At 42.3% G+C, this 18,953-nt stretch overlaps 1 protein-coding gene across 1 annotated transcript in view; it reads right to left on the reverse strand.

The window, feature by feature from the left end:
* Positions 1-17,169, reverse strand: part of TEX26 (testis expressed 26) — a 31,531-nt gene extending 14,362 nt beyond the window's left edge. Inside the window, exons 1-4 of the mRNA XM_032314875.1 lie at positions 17,018-17,169; positions 11,724-11,805; positions 7,076-7,241; positions 1,390-1,546 (exon numbers count right to left, since the gene is read on the reverse strand). Of these exons, the coding sequence (XP_032170766.1) occupies positions 1,390-1,546; positions 7,076-7,241; positions 11,724-11,805; positions 17,018-17,075 (463 nt within the window). The 5' untranslated portion in view covers positions 17,076-17,169. The remainder of the gene's footprint in view (positions 1-1,389; positions 1,547-7,075; positions 7,242-11,723; positions 11,806-17,017) is intronic.
* Between the last annotated feature and the right edge of the window lie 1,784 nt (positions 17,170-18,953).

Raw genomic sequence — 18,953 nt, forward strand, 5'->3', positions numbered from 1 at the left:
CCAATGCAGGCAGAGGCCAAAGAAATTTCCAGAATGATGAAAAAGGAAGCCCCAGGGCACAGGTGGTCAGCAAACCCACAAAACAACCAGTCTAGGTTAGAGGAAAATGATGAAGGGTGTCCGAAAGATGACCTGTAGGAAAACTACTGGAAGTGGTAGAGTGTTTGAAACTGTGTTTGGAAAAAATCCTGGTAAGTATGTGACAAAGTATTTGGAAAAAAGTAGTGATAGGGACATAAAAGACTAAGCATATTAAAAAAAAAGGCAATTATTAACTCTGGTTAAAAAACAAAATTTAAAAAAAAAGAAAATGTAAAGGAAAGGAAACAATCATAAAGTACCACCTGGCTCCATACAATGAATGGAAGTTTCCATTCATACAATTCCATTCATACCATTCATATGAATGAACCCTGCTTCAGGTTCCATTCATACAATGAATGGAAGGTTCCATTCATACAATTCCATTCATACCATTCATACAATGGTATGTATCATATCAACATACAATGATATGTATGATATTACATAATCATATCTTCATATCATCATAATATAAATATTAGCAATGAATTAAGCAAGAATTTGTAATATAATTTTTGAGAGAATGGATGGAAGAGGTGTGAGAAAGAGTTACAGAAGAGCCAAATCCTTAACCACCATAACAGGAAGTCAATAATAATAATGTCTAAAATTGATGAATCAAAAATAGCAATATAGGGGCGCTTGGGTGGCTCAGGCTTTAGCGTCTGCCTTTGGCTTGGGTCATGATCCCAGGGTCCTGGGATCAAGCCCTGCTTCAGGTTCCCCGCTCAGCTAGAAGCCTGCCTCTCCCTCTTCCACTCCCCCTGCTTGTGTTTCCTCTCTTGCTATGTCTTTGTTAAATAAATAAATAAAATCTTAAAAAGAAAATAGCAGTATATGCATATAATTTAAAAATATAGAGGATTACATAAGAAACAGTTAAAAGGATTGAACTGATTATCAATGGGGTCAAAGAATGGCTGTTATTTTGTAATAGGCCCTTATGCTATTATTTGATTTCACTGTATACATGCATTAGTTTAATAGAAGTACGTTTCAATTTTTAAAAATAACAATAACTGGAAACAGCATGTTTAACTTGACCACTTCTCCAGTTTCTTCCATCCTCGTTTTTCAGGCCCAGGAAGGCTGTCCCTTCAGGCTACATGTCCTATTGCGTGTACCCACAGCATTTTCCATGTGGTGCACCTTTTTCATACTTGACTGTCTTTGTTTACCAAATTGCCTTTTTCTGTGTCTATATTGTGAGTTCCTTGAAAGACGACACCGCATCTGGGGTGTTCACCACAGCAACTCCAGTGCACAACACGTAACCAGGAAAAGGAGAAAAATGAACACGTTTACCTTTTGCTTTGTCCACAAAATCTCTTCTAGTATTGGAAACAAACTGATTTGATATTGCCTTCCTAACCTCTTCCTCTGTAGCAGTGATTTTCCAAGGGAGATAGCTCTTTATTGATGCCGTAGGTTGACCTTGAGGTAGTGTCCAGGAAAAGATGTCCTATGAATACAAACACAGTTTTTAAGAAAATCCATATGGGTTCCCCAATTGAATGAAGACTCTGAATATCTGTGTGTACCTATTCCTCTGGGTCCTTTACACCCCGCTGCCACACTGCATTGTTTGCAGGAGCCTTGTCAACAGGAACCAACAATTTACGCAGCTGTAACACAGGTACTTTGTAATTTTTTTGACTTTTTCATATTGAGACAAGAAAAAGTGACTGCAAAGTCTAAAGAGTTATACTTGCAAACAAATCTCCAGCCAAGACCAGAGGAGAAGACTCATGCTAGCTTTGGCTCTAAGTGCCCAAGCAGATAGCTGCTGCCTCCCTTCAGAGCCCTAAGTTTCGAGACACACCCAGCCACCCATGGAGAGGCCTCAGAATGAGCATGGAGGAGATCAGAGGGCAGGCTCTCTGTCTTTGTCTGCAAAGAAATTTTATGATCATGAAACTTGAAACCTCCAGCACCTCTTTCCATACCCCACTCTCTCATAACCTTGCTTCCTACTTCCCTGAGAAAACTGAAGCCCTCTGATGAGAACCTCCACACACAGCCCACCACACCACCCAGCCACCACATCTGCACTCACTTATGCTGTGATGGGAATGGAGCAGCAGGTGCTTTTAGCAGGGCCCACTGTGTCTGGTACACCACAGTCCACTGCGTTTAGCCCACACTGGCCCATGACCCCCAAAATTCTCACTCCTCTCTTGCAACTTCCATTTCTCCCTCTGTTTGGGGTCATGGTTGCCAATATCCAAGCTTGCCTTCATTTCTCTTAGAAAGGAAAACTCTCTCTTCACCCTATCTTCCCTTCTAGTTATTAAGGTGTTACTCAGTCTGCCTTTTACTGAAATTCCCCCAAAATAGTTACATATATTCCCTGTCCCAAAATGTGTCTTTAAAGTGCCTTTTAATCTTCAGGGTCCCTCTCCGTTCCCTTCTTTCCCTTATAATCTATTGAAGGAAAAATGCCATTTGATGTGAAGAGGTTACCACTCTCTGGATTGTGTGGAATGCATACACACTATGCAGGTTAACAAGTTCCTCTGTTCCCTGTATTTCCTGTAATTGGCAGCTAGATCCAGACTGACTTACACATGGGATAAATCCCTTTGGCAAGACTGTATGTGGCAAGAAGGACCATAACATACAGCTGTTTCTCTTTGTGTGATGTTAGCAGCTATTGATCCTTAATGCCTAGATTAATGGATACAAAGGGGTGGTATTCCATCATTTCTTTTTCATTTATTAGCTAGACTATGCTTATAAAGAGCCATTTTCCCTCATCTACCATTTAGCTTACAGGTGGCATACTTCATATAGATAAGGCAGAAAGTGTCACCAGTTTGTGTGTGTGTGTGTGTGTTTACAGAACTCACAGATCTAAGCATATTCGATGTGTTTCAATCTATTGCATATATTATCCTTAAAGAAGCTCAAATCATTTTTGGCCTGTAGGTACTTCTTTAATTTTAATATAACTCTAGTAGTTTTTTATGGGTTTTGTTTTTGTTTTTGTTTTTGTTTGCTATGTGGCATGACAAGATGTTCCAGACTCATCTAGCACATTTCCCACCCCAAATCTAGACTCAGCTAGTTCCCCAAGAAGCTTTCCATCTCACACTAACCAAGCATTCTTCCACCACAACTGCTCTTGTCAAGGCAACCAAGGAACTCCATTCTGCTAAAATCAATGGCCAACTCTATCCTCATCTTCTTTGACCTGCCAGCAGCATTTCACACAATGGTCAGTCCTTTTTCTTCATTTTGTTCACTTGGCTTCAGGTACAACACATTCTGTTGGGTTTTCTCCTTCACAACTGGCTGCCCCTTCTTCAGTCCCTTTCGCTGCTTCTTTCACTGGCCTCTTAAAAGTGAAGCGCTCCAAGTTTTGGTCCTTGAACCTCTTCTCTTTTCTAGCTTAATGATCTCATCCAGTCTCATTTTATTTCACATACAAAGACTCTTACTTATCTATAGCTTAGACCTCTCCTTCAACTCAGATCCCTATACCAACGTCCTCATGTAGATGTGCTCTTACAAGCTTAGATACCTCTAACTCCACATTCCCACGCCTGAACCCCTGAGCATACCCCTCAGTCTTGAATATTCTACATTTCAGTTAATGATCCCTCCAACTTTGCCACTCTTTAGACCTAAATCTCTGGAGTCATTCTTGGTCCATCTCTTTGCTTCCCATTCCACATTCTTTACATCAGAAAACCTTATTTGCCTATGAAATATATTTATAATTTAACCATTTCTTCCAACCACTCCTAACACCCTAGTCTGACTGAGCCATCAGCATTTATCTCCTGGATTATTGCGTTTGCCTCCTAACCAGTATCTCAGCTTTCACATCTACTCTCTGATAGTCTACTCTTGGCCAGGGCACTCCTGTTAAAGTATAATCACGTGACCCCTCTTCTCAGAATCCTGCAGGGGCTCCTCATATGTTTCAGAGTCATTGTCACCGTCCATGTGCAATGGCCTATAGGACTCTTACATGATTTACTTCCCCCAACTCAGCACACCTCTATCCCTCATTCCCTCCCAAACCCCTCCTCCTCTTTGTTTTCTGTCCTCACCTCCTCCTCCTTCTCCCTTATCCATCACACTCCATCCACAAGGACTTCCTCCCAATTCCTTAAAACACCAGACATGCTCCTGTCTTAAGGCTTTGCCTTTGAAAGAGAGAGAGGTTCTCTCCCAGATTATCAGCATGGCTATTCTCTCTCACCTCCTCCAAGTCTTAGTGTGAATGTCACCATCTAAACAACACATCCCCAAATTATCCCACCCCAAATTGCAAACCCTTCCCCCACCCACTCCACTCTAGATCCCCTTTACTCTCTTCATTTTTTTCCATAAAACCATCCCTTTCTAATATTTTATGGCACATTACAGTCTGCCTGGGTGTTATATTTATAATCAGATGTCGTCTCCCCAACTAAAGTGTAAGCTCCACAAAGATAGGGGTGTTTTGCTGTTTTGTTCACTGCTCCATCCCCAGGCTCAGAAGAGAGTCTGGCCCATACTAGGCACTCAGTAAATATTGGTTGCTTACATAAGTAAATAAATAGGTAGTACACGTAACTATCCAGTGCCTGAAGACTTTGCCCTCCCAGTCACTGGCAAGCCCAGCTAAGTTGTTTTTTTCCAATATCCTGAATGGGACTTGCAGTCACCAGTGACTTCCGGTGGGACACTCCGCAGATAGCAGAGATAAGTTACATGATGATGGAACACTCGTGTGTCCCTTTCCCAGGCATTTCAGATACCCATCTTTCAGGCTTTCCTCTGGGGCTGCTCCTTTGTCTCAATTTACAGCTTCTTTCTTCACCCTGTACCTCAAACCTAGGGATGATGAACCCAGGGCTTCATCAGGCACACACATCTATATCCTCATCCTGGTAGTGTTAGTCCTCTGAGGCAACACTCACCCACCCCTAGCCTGTTTTCCACCTGACTGCCCACACTTGGATGCGTCCCTATTGTCACCAATATATCAGCCGGCCCTTGTTTCTCACCACCCCCCCCCTTTTTTTTTAATTTATTCGATAGACAGAGATCACAAGTAGGCAGAGAGGCAGGCAGAGAGGGCAGGGGAAGCAGGCTCCCTGCTGAGCAGAGAGCCCAATGAGGGCTCTATTCCAGCACCCTGGGATCATGACCTGAGCTGAAGGCAGAGGCTTTAGCCCACTGAGCCACCCAGGCGCCCCTCTCACCACCCTTTCCTGGAAGGAGCTCCCAACCCCAGTCTACATTTTAACTCCCAGGACAACTGTTCTTTAGAAGCAAATCCTGTCTGTTAGCAGAGTGGGAGCATCTGCTAGTCTCATCCTAGTTCAGGCCCTGAGCCACAGTCAAAACCATTCAACAAAAACAATAAATGGCAGAGCAAGAGGGCTCAGCAGAGTAAACAATGCAGCACGCCCTCAATCCAGGTCGAGGGGAAGAGCATTCACGTGCTGGAGCAGCTGCGGCCTGGTGTGGAACTCTCATTGTTTGAAAGTGTACAGGGCCATCTGCCTCACTATGCCTATTGGCTGAGAATGCACAGGACACCCAATCAGTCTAGGTCTCCTTGGCTGGGAGCCTTCAACACACCTAAAGGGAAAATAAATGCTTGTGTGTGTATGTGTGTGTGTGTGTATACATACACAGTATAATATTGTAACTAATTGCTTTTTTTTAATTTTAAGATCTCAAGGCAAATATTTAAGGGGTAAATTCATTAAAATAAATGGGTGCCATGAAGAACCAAGTTAAATGGGGTATGTATGTTCTAATGACTCCCAAGTCTACATCTACAGCTCTCCCCTCCCACACAGACTCCAGACCTGTACATGCAATTGCTCGTTGGACAAATTTTCAATCAACATGTCTTCAGCTGAACTCACATTTCTCCCATGTCCTTTCACACCAAACTTGGTCCTTCCCACGTTCCAGCTCAGCAAAAAACAATAGCTTACACCCAGCCATCCAAGCCAAAACCAGAAATGTTATCCTTCATTCTTTTCTCTTCCTTGACTTTTAGATCTTTCAGTCACCAAATCCTTCCCATTCTACCACCTAATGTCTATTGAATGCGTCCAGGTGCCTTTCCAAGGGAAAGCAAGTAAATGAAATCCTTTACTATAGTTGAGCATTGCTTTCTACGGTAGAAGAAGGGTATATTGTGCCCAGAAGAGAGTCTATTTCCATCTAGAGAAGAAGGGAATTATAGACAGCTCTCTTTAAGCTGCATCTTAAAGAATGTATACGTTTCTTTGGCGGACAGGAGAAGGGATTCTAGATAAACAAGATGACAAAAGATCTTGGAGTTTGAGAACGCATAATGCCAAACACGAATACTTGTGAGTGCCAGCATTATTGACAATAACCAAAAGGTGGAAACAAATCAGATGTCCGTCAATGGAAAAATGAATGAACAAACTGTGGTATACACATACAATAGAGAATTATTCAACCATAAAAGGGAACCATAAAAAAGAATGAAGCACTGATAGATGATACAGGATAGATGAACATCGAAAACATTGTACTAAGTGCAGAAACCAAACATGAAGGGTCAAAATTGTATGATTCTCCGTAAAAAATATCCAGAATAGGTCATCCACAGAGACAGGAAGTAGGTTCGTAATTGCCAGAGGCTAGGGAAGAAGGAAGCAGGAAGTAATTTCTTAATGGGTGTGGGGTTTCCTTTTGGATGATAGAAATGTTTTGGAATGAGATAAATGTGGTAGTTACAGAACATTACGAATGTACTAATTGTCAATGAATTCTTCATGTTAAAATGGCTAAAGTTATGCCCTGTGAATTTCAATTCTTAAAAAATCTTTTTAAAAATTTGGATGATAACGAAGAAGTGGTTAGAAATAAATGTGAGAAGGTAGGCAAAAAATAGTATAAGAAGGACCATAACTACAGATGAAGAATCTGGGATATATTTAGACTCTCATTCTTATGGATTACTGATACAGTATTAAATTAAATAGATATGTAGATATTAGCTTACTTGACTGGGGTGACATTTGTGTTTTCTGATTCCTCTTGAAGTCCCAATTTTGACCAAATCTTCTTTAGAATGTGATTTCCAAACATACTCATCATTGTACTGTGTCTGATTGGGAATAGGGTCACTAAGAGAATATGTATATCCTAGTCTTCTGATACTTTTTTGGCTATGGGAAAAGATAGTGGAAATCAGAATAAGGGATTAAATACCAAATCTCACAGCAGTATACATATCAAATACTTTTGCTTATAACATTTTTTTTTTAAAGATTATCTGGTTCAACACTTGGTGCCAGCCAGAAATAATTTAATTTCCAGATTCCCTTGAAAAGAAACAATACTGTGCCTTAGGACAGTTCTTCACAAACGTATGGGAAGACTAAAATGGAATTTAAAAGAACAGCCATCTGAAATTCAGTAATTTTTTCAATTAATTTTTTTAAAGAGCAGATACTCTCCCCTATAAATAGTACTTCAGTGTAATCAAATGCTTGGTGAAGAAATGTTTCTCTCTATGAAAGTATTCCAGTTAATAAAAGGAAGATACAGAAGAACTGGGATATCACTAGTTTGCAAGGCCGTAATGAAATTATGCATTCAGGCATGGTCACCAGTTCCTACTCACAGTTCAAGAAGAAGGTCCACCAGCTATCTTGTGCCCTGGATGGACATACATAACACCTATCTGGTATTTTTGTCAAAACACCCAGCTTGAATCAGATGAAGTCTTTGAAATAGTAGATTATAGGAAATGCATGAAAAGAGGAATATTTTAAACAACAGAGTGGGGGTGAAATCAGAAAAATCCAAAACAATGTCTGTTTCTTCAACAAAGAAATTCTCAGAAAAGAAAAAGAAGAGGAACCTATGCATTAAAGGAGGTTGAAAAACCATCACCAAGTGCAATGTGTAGAACTTATTTGGATTTAATTTCTAACTGACTCGTTTTTGTTTTTTTTAATTATGAGACATTGGGGAAAATTTGCTGATTGGCCATTTGATACTAAGGAATTGTTTCTTTTTGAGCTGAGACAAAGGTATTGTTGCATATTTTTAAGGCACCCTTATCTTTTAGAGATACATAAAAGTAATATTTTGGATTAAAATGATATAATGCCTGGAATTTGCTTCAGCATTATCCAGAGGGAAGGCGGGGTGGAAGGTATATATAAAAAGTGTCAATGTGTTGATTATTATAGGTGGATAATGGCTAGGAATTTATTGTATATTCTTTTGTGTAAAATCTAAAATATTTCATATTGGCTTTTTCTTTAAAAAAGCTCGGGTTGGACTTAAAGAAGCCTGGGTTTCTTTAAAGACAGCAGAGGTACTGTCTTTAAGAAACCAAACATCTGGAAAGTGGGATACATCTGGATGATGGACTATTTTACTTATCGTTCAGATGTGTAGGCTCAGGTAGGACTGTGGTCCTGAATGAAAGTGAAGTCATAATATCTAACCATGATACAAGGAAGAGAGAAAGATGGGGGACAGAAAGCCCCTGGGTAGGTACGGAGGTTTATTTTCATGCAGAGGCATGTTAAGAAAGAGTACACTGAGAGATGGAGATCTGAAAATCAACTCCCTTAAAGCTATCTGTGCTGTGTTGCCTTTGGAAAATCTTCATGTGCTTTTGATGACTTCAGTTTCATTAAAATCCCATACCCTTACTTTGGGTTTGCCATTGGAGGTCTGAGAGGGTGAGGAGGGCATGGGGAAAGGGGAGACAGAGGGAGTGCATTTCTCTAACCAGGACATGTGGTCAATGTGGAGATGTCCTGAATTTAGGTACACTGTAGAGTTCTGTGGCTAAGAGTAATGTCCAGTTTTTCATTTCCTAACCATTACAGAATGCTCAGTCCTCTTTAAGGAGAACCCTCTGAGAAGAGAGCAGAGAATACAGAGTGCTTCAAATGACTCTTTGCCCCACACATTTAAAGTTAAAGATTTTTTTCAGTTTAAAAAAACAACCCCTAGGACATGTCATTAGCTAGAAAGAAGAGTATCTCTGAACAGGTGAAGTAGTACAGGATGGCAATGCTGATGCTTTGGAACACAACTGGGATCTTTTCTCAGATTAGCAAATTTGAAAGATCCACTAGGTAAAACCGATACACAAAAATTTTGTTATTTTTTTCCTTCAGATTTTTGCATCCATCATTCCATTGGGTACTTAAGTCTTTTTTTTTAACCCAAACATATTATGAAATATTTAATCCAATACAGCCATTCCTCATTTTATCTATATTGGAAAATATGTAATGACATATGGCAATACATGCTGGCTTGCCAGATCAATTAATTTTCAACAGGTAGAACTTTCTCTCTCATTAAATACATAGTAAATGTTTCATTTGTATCTGTAAGAGAAGATGGGTATTAGCTGAATCTATTGTGGCAATCATTTCACAATGTATGTAAATCAAACCATCACACCGTATGTCTTAACTTATACAGTGATGTGTGTCAATTGTTCCTCAACAAAATTGGAAAAAATATATTAAACAAGTTTCTCCCAAGTGAAAGAACAACTGATGTAATTTAATAGTCACGCATTAAGATGTAGCTTTTCAGAATACTTCTCCGAAAATCAGTTAGGGAATAACTCAATAACTGGATGGCATATCATCTAATTATTTCCTTTCAATAAAACCAAAAGACTAACCCAACCAAGTTGTCAGCTGCTCAGTCATAAAAACCACCTTATAATTTCTGGCATATAACTTAGAAAGAGTTCAAAGTCTTGAATGACAACACCACACTTAACTCCTTTCATTCACATCTACTTATTTACATGAACCAGTTTGCTCAACACTAGAATTTATAAATTGAAAAATAAACATGAGAAGTAGAAAAAAAATGGATGCTGAATGCAGTTCCATTCCAAAAATAACACTTTAAACTGGATACATAAATTAATTGCAAACAGAACAGTCACATTTATCTCGTTAAGTTACAATTCCAAAGAGCTTACTTTTTGTGTTTAGTAATTATTAACATTTGTAATATATTTATTGCTTTGAGCAACTGTGTACTAAAAATAATTACGGTAACTCAATTCTTAGGGTCACATAACATGTTTAAAAATTAATTTTAATTAATATACTAAAATAGTTTCAGCAAAGTATAATGCAGTGATCAATAAATTGCTTTCTAACACAAAATATATTACAGCAGGGTAAGAGTCTATGCAGGAAGTGGAGTGGAATAAGAGCTCAAGAAGCAAAAGGAATGAAATAAATGGTCTATTGAAGAAGAGTTTGTGTATTTTTTAAAAAGATCATAGTAAGTATCGGTAAGTTAAGGTGTTTAGGTTACCCATTGGCTATATATTTTTTTAATGACTTCATAGTTTTAGTTTAAAATGTCAATGTTTAGGATGGGCTATGCAATTCGTCTTTCAGAATCATTTGAATTTATAATGAAAAGTTTTCCGTGAACTTAAAAAATACGCGAATTTGAAGACCACTGACCTAGACTCCATTAGTACCCATTTGTTTTTGGCTTTTATCCCAAATGTTTCTTCTTGAGACAACTGTTACTGACTGGGAAGCTGGCATGATCATTACCATGAGATGATAAATCTCCCGGTTAGAGGACATAATGTAACTCAGTGGGATAGCCAGGAAGTCAGACATCAAGAGTCTTGTGGGCCTGTAGTGTTTGAAAGTCTATCAGATATTACGCTGGGGGAAAAATTAATGAAAATTTTTGAGTAACTTCTTGATGCTAGGCACTGTTCTAGTGCCTTCATTTCATCCTCAGAACCACCACCTGAGGCAGGGATCATCACGCCAACTTCACCAACCACAAAACTGAGCCATAGATGGCTTGTTACCTGCCAAAGGTAGAAGAGATAGTAAGGGGAGGAGCAGGGAGCAGAGGCTGAAACCCATTTCTGCCTGACTCTTCAGCCACATCTTGCCCATACCCCATTTGACTTCTCAACAACTCAAACTCTTAGAGTGAAAAGATCCTCTTTATTGGAAACAGTTCACACAGGCAGGTGAAGTGTCTCCATGCTGATTTCCCACCCACCGTGGATGCAAGGAATGATGACAGGGCTGTCCTGCCCCCACTCTCACTCACCCACTAATGAGCTTAAAGAGGCAGCTGATGGACAGAAATTCTCACCACTCACAATTCAGGTGGAAATGGAGAAGCTGCAAGCCATCTGAGGAAGCAGTAAGTGGAGAAGTGAAGGTCAGGGTGAGCGGGTTATGGCCATCCAGCTTCCCAGAGCAGCGTTGGTGATAGAAGTGCTAACTGTTCTTCATCTGGCCATTCATTCAATAGTCACCACCTGCCTACTAGGTACTAGGTAATAGATTCGATTCATACTCCATGTTTAGGTAGCACAATTCCGTTAACCTATATACTGGCTCTGTTGTAAAGCATGACCTACAGTGACTTTATGAAGGATCCATATGTTCCTTTTCTTAGTTCTCCTGTAAGAGGTCTGGATACTATCTTAAGGGGGGAGGCTATCTGGTGCTTGGAGAAGCACTGTGCATGCAATAGGCTCTTCATGCGGACATTTTTATAAGCCTTCTCTGATTACTCTTTCTCTTGGCTTTGGACTTGGAATAATAGAATTCTGGTGAACAGTTTAAGGTGTGTACAACAACCCGACACAAATTGGGATCTACCGAATTAAAGCAGGCACGGCTCCGGTCTTCGGTGTGTATGCGGTCCTCATGGTGGTGGCATAGGAATCCCAGGTGGTGTCACCTGCCAAAAAGACGACAAACCAGTTTGAAATGTGGCTAACCAGAATACTTCCATTATATGTTGTTTAATAATTAAAATAATTTTGCAAAAGAGAACAATTTTTGGATAGTGATTGAAAGTCTAAAGGAACAAAGGCCAACTTGTGGCCTCTTATAGGAAAGGGGAAAGCGCAATCAAATGATCTGAGTTCCTCCCTAAAGAGAAACAGGTCCATTGTTTTTCCTGATAACTCATACATGCTATTTTAAAGTGTTCAGGAAACCCCTAAAAATATAAAACAGAAAGTTTTTTGACCTGCTATCACTTTAAGGCACCCACTATGACTTTAGTGGCCAGCTTCCCACGCATTGTAGAAGATCCAACTATACACACATGACAAGATTTTACACAAGGTTCACATGTCCCGTTTTATCCTGGGCACATTCTCCTCTCTCCTTCCTCCCTCTGTTCATTGTCACTCTCCTCCTCAGCCCTCCTCCCACCCCATGTGAACAACAGTGCTGGTTTCTTTCCATGCTTTAACATCTGCTGATAGAGATTTATAAATACTTTGACATTGGGTTTTAGTTTTCACCATGTTGTTTTACAAAAGTGGCCTCCTAATTCATCATCATCTCTCTTTGTCACGGAATGGTGTCCTACGGGAAAGCCCTCCAACTCATCAGGAGAAGCTCTAATGGATTCTTGCTCATGACGGCACCAGATTCCACAGCGCAGGTGAGCGTGGGTGGGATCAAGAGAGGAGGAGGGCCGGAGGAGACCAGTCCAAAGGCCTTTGACATACGAGCGTCAAGAGGTTGGGGAGAAGGAGAATCAGAGGAGGAGGCCGGCAGAGGAGAGCAGTCAGCAAGAGTACGTGGTGTCCTGAAGGCCACAGGTAGGAGGGATTTCCAGGAGGCAGGGGGAAGGATGGCCTATGGCAAATGTGGGGGACTGGGTCCACAAAGACAAAGACCGAGAATTAACCATGGGGCACATGCTCACAACAACAGAATATAACTGCCCTAACCGCCCATTGTCCACAAAGTGCCACCCCACTTCTTGGGAGTAAAGATTTTAAATTTAACTCAGTTGTTCTCTCATTCTTCCTACCTGGGAAATTCACCTGTTACGCTTTTACATAAATAAAAGTGTAATCAGACATGAAACTTCATGTCTGTTGTCTGGGGTCTAGCTTCTCTCCGCTAGACCCCCACGGCCACCTCATTGTCTGTGGTGTTCCCACTTGCGCATCCTAAATACAATTGCTATAAAGTATTCTTCTCGAATACATCTTCAGTTCCCAAAGAATCCTAAAATCTCTATGCACTGCCTAGCATATGGGGCCCTGACCAAACATTTAGATTTTGCTGTCTCTGTGTTTCTTTCTGTCTCATCTCCTCATCTCCCAACCAGCTCTTGTTCCCAATTTAACAGGCCCTTGCAGGCAGCCAGGCAGCTGGACCTGCTGCTCCGTGACAGTTTCCCCACCGCCTTCTCTCTGGCTGGGATTCACCTCCACCAGCTTCCCCCGTCTAACAAAAGTCTAGCCGCCGCACGCTCCACACTGTGCTGCTGCTCACACACACTCCCGATGTCCCCGCCCAGAACCCACTCGACAAGAAACGACGTTCTTCTCTGACGCCGCTGCTTTAGTGAGAGTCGTTTCGTGCTTTCAAGCATTTTGTTCCAATTGCAGAATTGAATGTTCTTCGTCCAGAGAATTCCAAGTATGGACAAGTAAGTGGGAAGAAATTGGGAGGCAGAGCTGCTCTTAAAAGAAACCTTCCCCTAACCTGATTTGAACCTCGGAGGGAGACTCTTGGAAGGCTCAGGAAAGATCCTCTGCCCAGAGACCACAAATCATTTCACTCTCTCCTTCCTAAAGCAAACAGCACTAACCCAGGCCAGACCAATTTCCTGCTAGACCCACAACAGACCTCAAAAACCCTGGCAATACAACATCCAGGTAACATCTCCCCATCAATCACACGGGCAAGCCAGATCCACCTCCAGGTGTTCCTATCTGGGGCCTTTCCACTTCCTGAGGACAGCCTCCTATTGCTAAGATCTTATTCCAGAAGGCATCAGGTGCAGGAGAGGCCATGTCCATCTGCCTATAGGACCAGAGACCACGTGGTCTTCCCTTCTCCCTAATTCTAACCTGCTTGGATGGCTAGAATGACGAGATGCACAATTGCTGGTACATCTTTCTGCAATTTTTTGTTTAATGACTTTTCTTACTGAAAGTCTTTATGTCAGCTCTGTGTCTGTGCTTCCTACTTCCATTGACACAGCTTCTGAAAATACAATGTTATTAGAATTAAGCCTCTTCATTAACAGAAATAATAACTTTAAAATCTATAATCATGGTATTCTAAAACACCGATTTCCAGAATGTGCCACTGCCTGCTTTTGCCTTCATTCTCATTAAGTACCTCAGTGTTTTCCCCTGTAACTCTGTGTCCACCTCTCTCAGGATTCTGCCTTCCTGTTTCTACCTTCTTTCATTTTCTGTTCCTTCTACAGTCAAGTCCTGAACGCCTCCCATGGACTAAGCTCCCTGGTAGGCCCTAGGACAGAGAGATCCTGTCCTGGTCTTGGGGAACCCCCAGGCAAGTAAGGAGACAGTGAATCTCCAGTGAGTACAAGCTAAGAGACTCGCTGTTATGTCATGTGCCATGGGAGTTCCCACAGAAGGTGCCATTCTTTCTGGCTGGATGAGAGAATGGGCATCAAGGGTGGGTCCTGGAGGTACTTCATAGAATAGGTAGCTTCTGAGCCAGGGCTTAAAGTAGGAGTTGGACAGGGACCACAGAAGGATGTGAAGTGAAGCATTTTTCAGAGGAAGAGGCATGAGATGTGAAAGTCTGAGACCTGGCGGGGGGCCCGATGTGAGCGAGGCAGGAGAAGACAGGTCTGCAAGGTCTGGTTTGCCCCACTTTACCCTGGCACTTTACCACCACTGGAGGTAGTCACAATTATGAAAATGTACTATGAGGTTTTGAAAATATTATAAAATAGTAACTAGCCTGTGCATATTATATGACAGTTTACAGAGCATTTCCGCATATAGAAACTCGTATCCTCCACAATAGCCCAATAGGTGGGCAGGTATGAACAGTCCCTGATAATTCTAAGTTCGCCTTGCGAACCTGGGAGGATTAAAGGGAATGGTGGATTCAAGTATTTTGAGTAGGCTGAACAGGGACCCAAAAGATGCATCCACGTCCAAAACCCAGAACCTGGGAATGACACCAAATAAGGGAAAGGGGCCTTTGCAGACACAGCTGGATGAGGAGATCATGCTGGTTTAGTGGTGGGCCCTAAAGGCCATTTCACTGCCCTCATAAGAGGCAGAGGGAGATTTCACACAGAAGAGTAGGCGATGTGACCATTGAGGTCCAGACACAGTGAGAAGCCCACAAGAAGGCTGACAGCCCCCAGAAGCTGCAAAAAGCAAGAAAGCCTTCTGCCCCCGAGCTACTGTTGGAAATGCAGCCATGCCAACACCTTGATTTGGGACTTCTGGCCTCCAGAATGTGAAACAATAAATTTCCTTTGTTCCAAGCCATCCGTTCATGGTTATTAATGGTGGTCCTTCAAACTAGTAACAGCAATGACAAACCCATATCTAGTAATATAGTTCAATAGCAAGTATCCCATGGTAATCATTCCCAACCTCACCTTATTTTTGGACCAAAGCTAGGCAGTGACACCTCAGTCCCACCTTTTGGAGCATGACACTTTTAGCAGTGGAAGATGGAGTGGCACAAAGTGCCTGGTAGAGCCCCAAGATGGGGCAGAAAGAGTTAAACTTGCCCATGGGAAGGGGATCCTTGGGGCAGAATCAATGAGCCTTGCTGATCAAAGTAAGGTGTCAATGAAGCTGCCCTCCCTTCTCCCTTGAGCAGCAGGCACCCTCCTAATGGGCCTGCAAAGTCTAGGAGGACAAGGAGTATCATTTTGTACATATTAGTTCGAGGCCCTTCTGTGACATCCAAATGGAATTGTTTGGTAGGCAGCTGGATACTTTGGTTCAAAAATTAGGAGTGAGTGAGATAGATTAGAAATCCAATGGCACATTTCGGTAGACTTGAAGCCTTCGGTAGGACATGACCACTATACGGAGGTCATAAATCAAGTAGAACTAATCTTGAAGGACTCTCACATTCCCCAGACAAGAAGGGGGAGAGGAAGCAGTGAAAGAAACCCAGACAGGTGGCTGGAAAGAGAGGAAGAGATTCCAAAGGAATGTAGTGGGGAAAGCCTGGGAAGGAGGTCCTCCTCCCTGCCGCTCTTTTCCGCCTGGTCATCATATAGAAACAGAGTGTTTTCAATATATTTTGTATGAATTAAGTATTTTCATTTTCTATCCTTAATTTTCAAAGGGATGAATGGACTGAAAATAAGCATTTCCTTCTTTCTGGCTGGTCTACAATTCTAGGGATTTTGCTGCTGAACCGTTCCCAACTGCTCTGTAGCCACCACGGAACCACAATTACCCAGCTAGAGGGCTGCGGTGGGTGATTATTGCCATGAGAAAGACCAGGAAAGGAGCTGACTACACAGTAATCAGGCCACTCGCGTCACAGCTAGAATGGCTCTCCCTCCACTGTCACAAAAAGCTGACTTTGTAAACCGTCTGCCTTTGAATGCGAAATTAGCACGAAAAGCTCTACCTCTGTTAAATGCAAAATTCCATTGAAAGAGAAATCAACAAAGGTTAGGTGGAAGTGGCAGCTGAATGCCAAGTTCCCAGCCTCAGCTGTAGCCACGTGGGGGGATGCTGCCTCTGCAGATCCACTAAGGGGTCCTGCCTTCTGTGCTATTCCTAGATACTGCGTGGGGGTCAGGTCTACCCTGGGTCTGTTGTTTTCAGAGCGTCTGACCTCTGTACCTTCTTTGTCTTTGACCTCGTTCTCCTGGAAAGGCACTATTCCCTCCTTTCTGACATCTCCTCCTAGGCACTTCTTGGAGGGGGGTGGTGGGTTAAAAACACCTGAATGGTTTCGGGAGGGAATCTGCAGAAATTATGGCAAAGGCTGTAGAAGGACAAGGTCATGAACATTTCATTCTCTCTGACTCCAAGACTAATCATGAATTGAGTCCCACCCATAAGAGAGAGGCAAACACCATTGCAGACAAAAGCAGCCTTTGCTCTAGCGTACCCCGTTCCCAGGAAAAAAGCCCGCCTCCCCTGCCCCGCCAGCCGGAGGGTCTGCAGCCTTACTTGGCTGAATCTTGTGGCCCCCAGAGGGGCACGCGGCCTCGGGCCCAGGCTGTGCCATTCTTGCTCAAAAGAGGCCGTGGCGGTGCCCTCTGTTGCAGCTGGTCTGGGTGCTGCGCACTGCGCACGACTCGCGGCTGCTTTGTGACGCGTCGCCATGGAGACGCGGGTCACTTCCGGCAGCTCAGCGGGGGGGCGGACAGGTGCTGGAGGTGTAGGGCGAGCGCTTCATCAGGCAGGCTGGGGGGCCGGGTGCGGAAAGCAGAGACGTGTTCCCAGTAATATGGATTCTTACTTTCGTGCATTCCTCTAGTCCTCGCTCACAGTGAGCTTTCTTGAGCATTGTCTTATCTATCTGGAGAGAGAAGCGAAAAGACGAGTAGGTTGAAGAGAAAGTCGTATTGTCAGATTTGCAATCGCGAATTTTCATCTCTTCCTAACTTTCTTTTTTTTTTTTTTTTTAAAGATTTTATTTATTTGACAGACGGAGATCACAAGTAGGCAGAGAGGCAGGCGGAGGGGGAGGCAGAGGGGGAGGGGGAAGCAGGCTCCCCACAGAGCAGAGAGACCGAAGCAGGGGCTCGATCCCAGCACCCTGGGACCATGATCTGAGCCGAAGGCAGAGGCTTCAACCCACTGAGCAACCCAGCGCCCCTCTTCCTAACTTTCAACGTTAAGTGACTGTGGCCAAAGTTGTCACAGATCTTTGCGTTAAGAAGGAAACAAGAATGGTCAGGGATGGGTGTATGACACCTTTCTCCTCACCAGGAGAGGTTTCTGGCAGGAACCGTTGCGTTTTGTGATGGACAATGTAATTGTTCTATCTCCACAGACTCAATTGCGTCTCTCCTGGCCCCCGCGTGTGTGTGACAGTTTTTCCCAGAATGTGGAGGACCTTTTATCTTCATATTCTTGGCAACTACCTTACACATAGTAGGCACTTAGTAAAATTGAATGCTTCTAGGCTAGGACACAGCTATTAGCCACCTGGGTGCAAAGAAAAGAGAGGAAGTACTCATCAGAGACTGCTGGCAACATATTTAGAAAGCAATTTACAACTATTCCCTCTCTGCAAAAGGGTTATTTGAGAAAGTAAGACCTTAGGTGAAGGTGACGTTTAAAAATAGGAGTTTGTCAAAGGACACAGAATAGGCATCAAAGTAAACATCCTGAGTGCGTATGCAAGGTATTGCTTAAAAATTAAGAACTAAAGTAGAATTTTCTGAGAGGAGTCCTATCCGTATAATGGAACACATATAACACATTCTAGACTCTCAAATTTGATAGCTATGAATGGCGGTGGAGCACATAGAAGCTATAGAGTTCTGTGGGTGTTATTAAAAAAAATGAGTCTAAATTGGGATTTAGTAGTGGCATCTAAATGAGGAAAATAACACCCAATAACAGATTACTAATTGGCTAATTGGCATAGCATAATTTAAGAAAAATATTTTTTTTAAAAACAGAGCAGGGAGTCTATAGAATTTCAAAAGTGAATTCTTATTAATATCTTCCATTTGTCCCCTCTTAGGCAAGCTGTGAAATTGTGGCCCACACCCCGAATCGGGAGCTGGGAGATCTCTTTGTACTTTCTACCTGGGGCCTTTGGCATCCAGCAGATACTTATCCCTGAGCCCCAATTTATCTGTAAAATGAGTATACCAGTGCCTGCCTTGCCGGGCGGTAAAGATGAATAATTCTAACAATAATTTATAAATTATAAAGCCACATAAACCTAAGGTATTGCTCTTTTGTCTTATTCCTATTCTGAGCCTCATTCTTTTTATAGTCTTTCATTCCTGCTTCAAAATGGATTTTTGGTACAAGTCCATTTTATCACGACCGTTATAGTGCTCTTCCTGCCTCTGAATTTGGGTTGCTTGAGGCAATCCCTTTCAATGGTTAAGATGATTTTTTTTTTCCCTTCCTTCTTTCCCTC

Source organism: Mustela erminea, chromosome 15, assembly GCF_009829155.1.
Source record: "Mustela erminea isolate mMusErm1 chromosome 15, mMusErm1.Pri, whole genome shotgun sequence".
NCBI classification, from domain to species: Eukaryota; Metazoa; Chordata; class Mammalia; order Carnivora; family Mustelidae; genus Mustela; species Mustela erminea.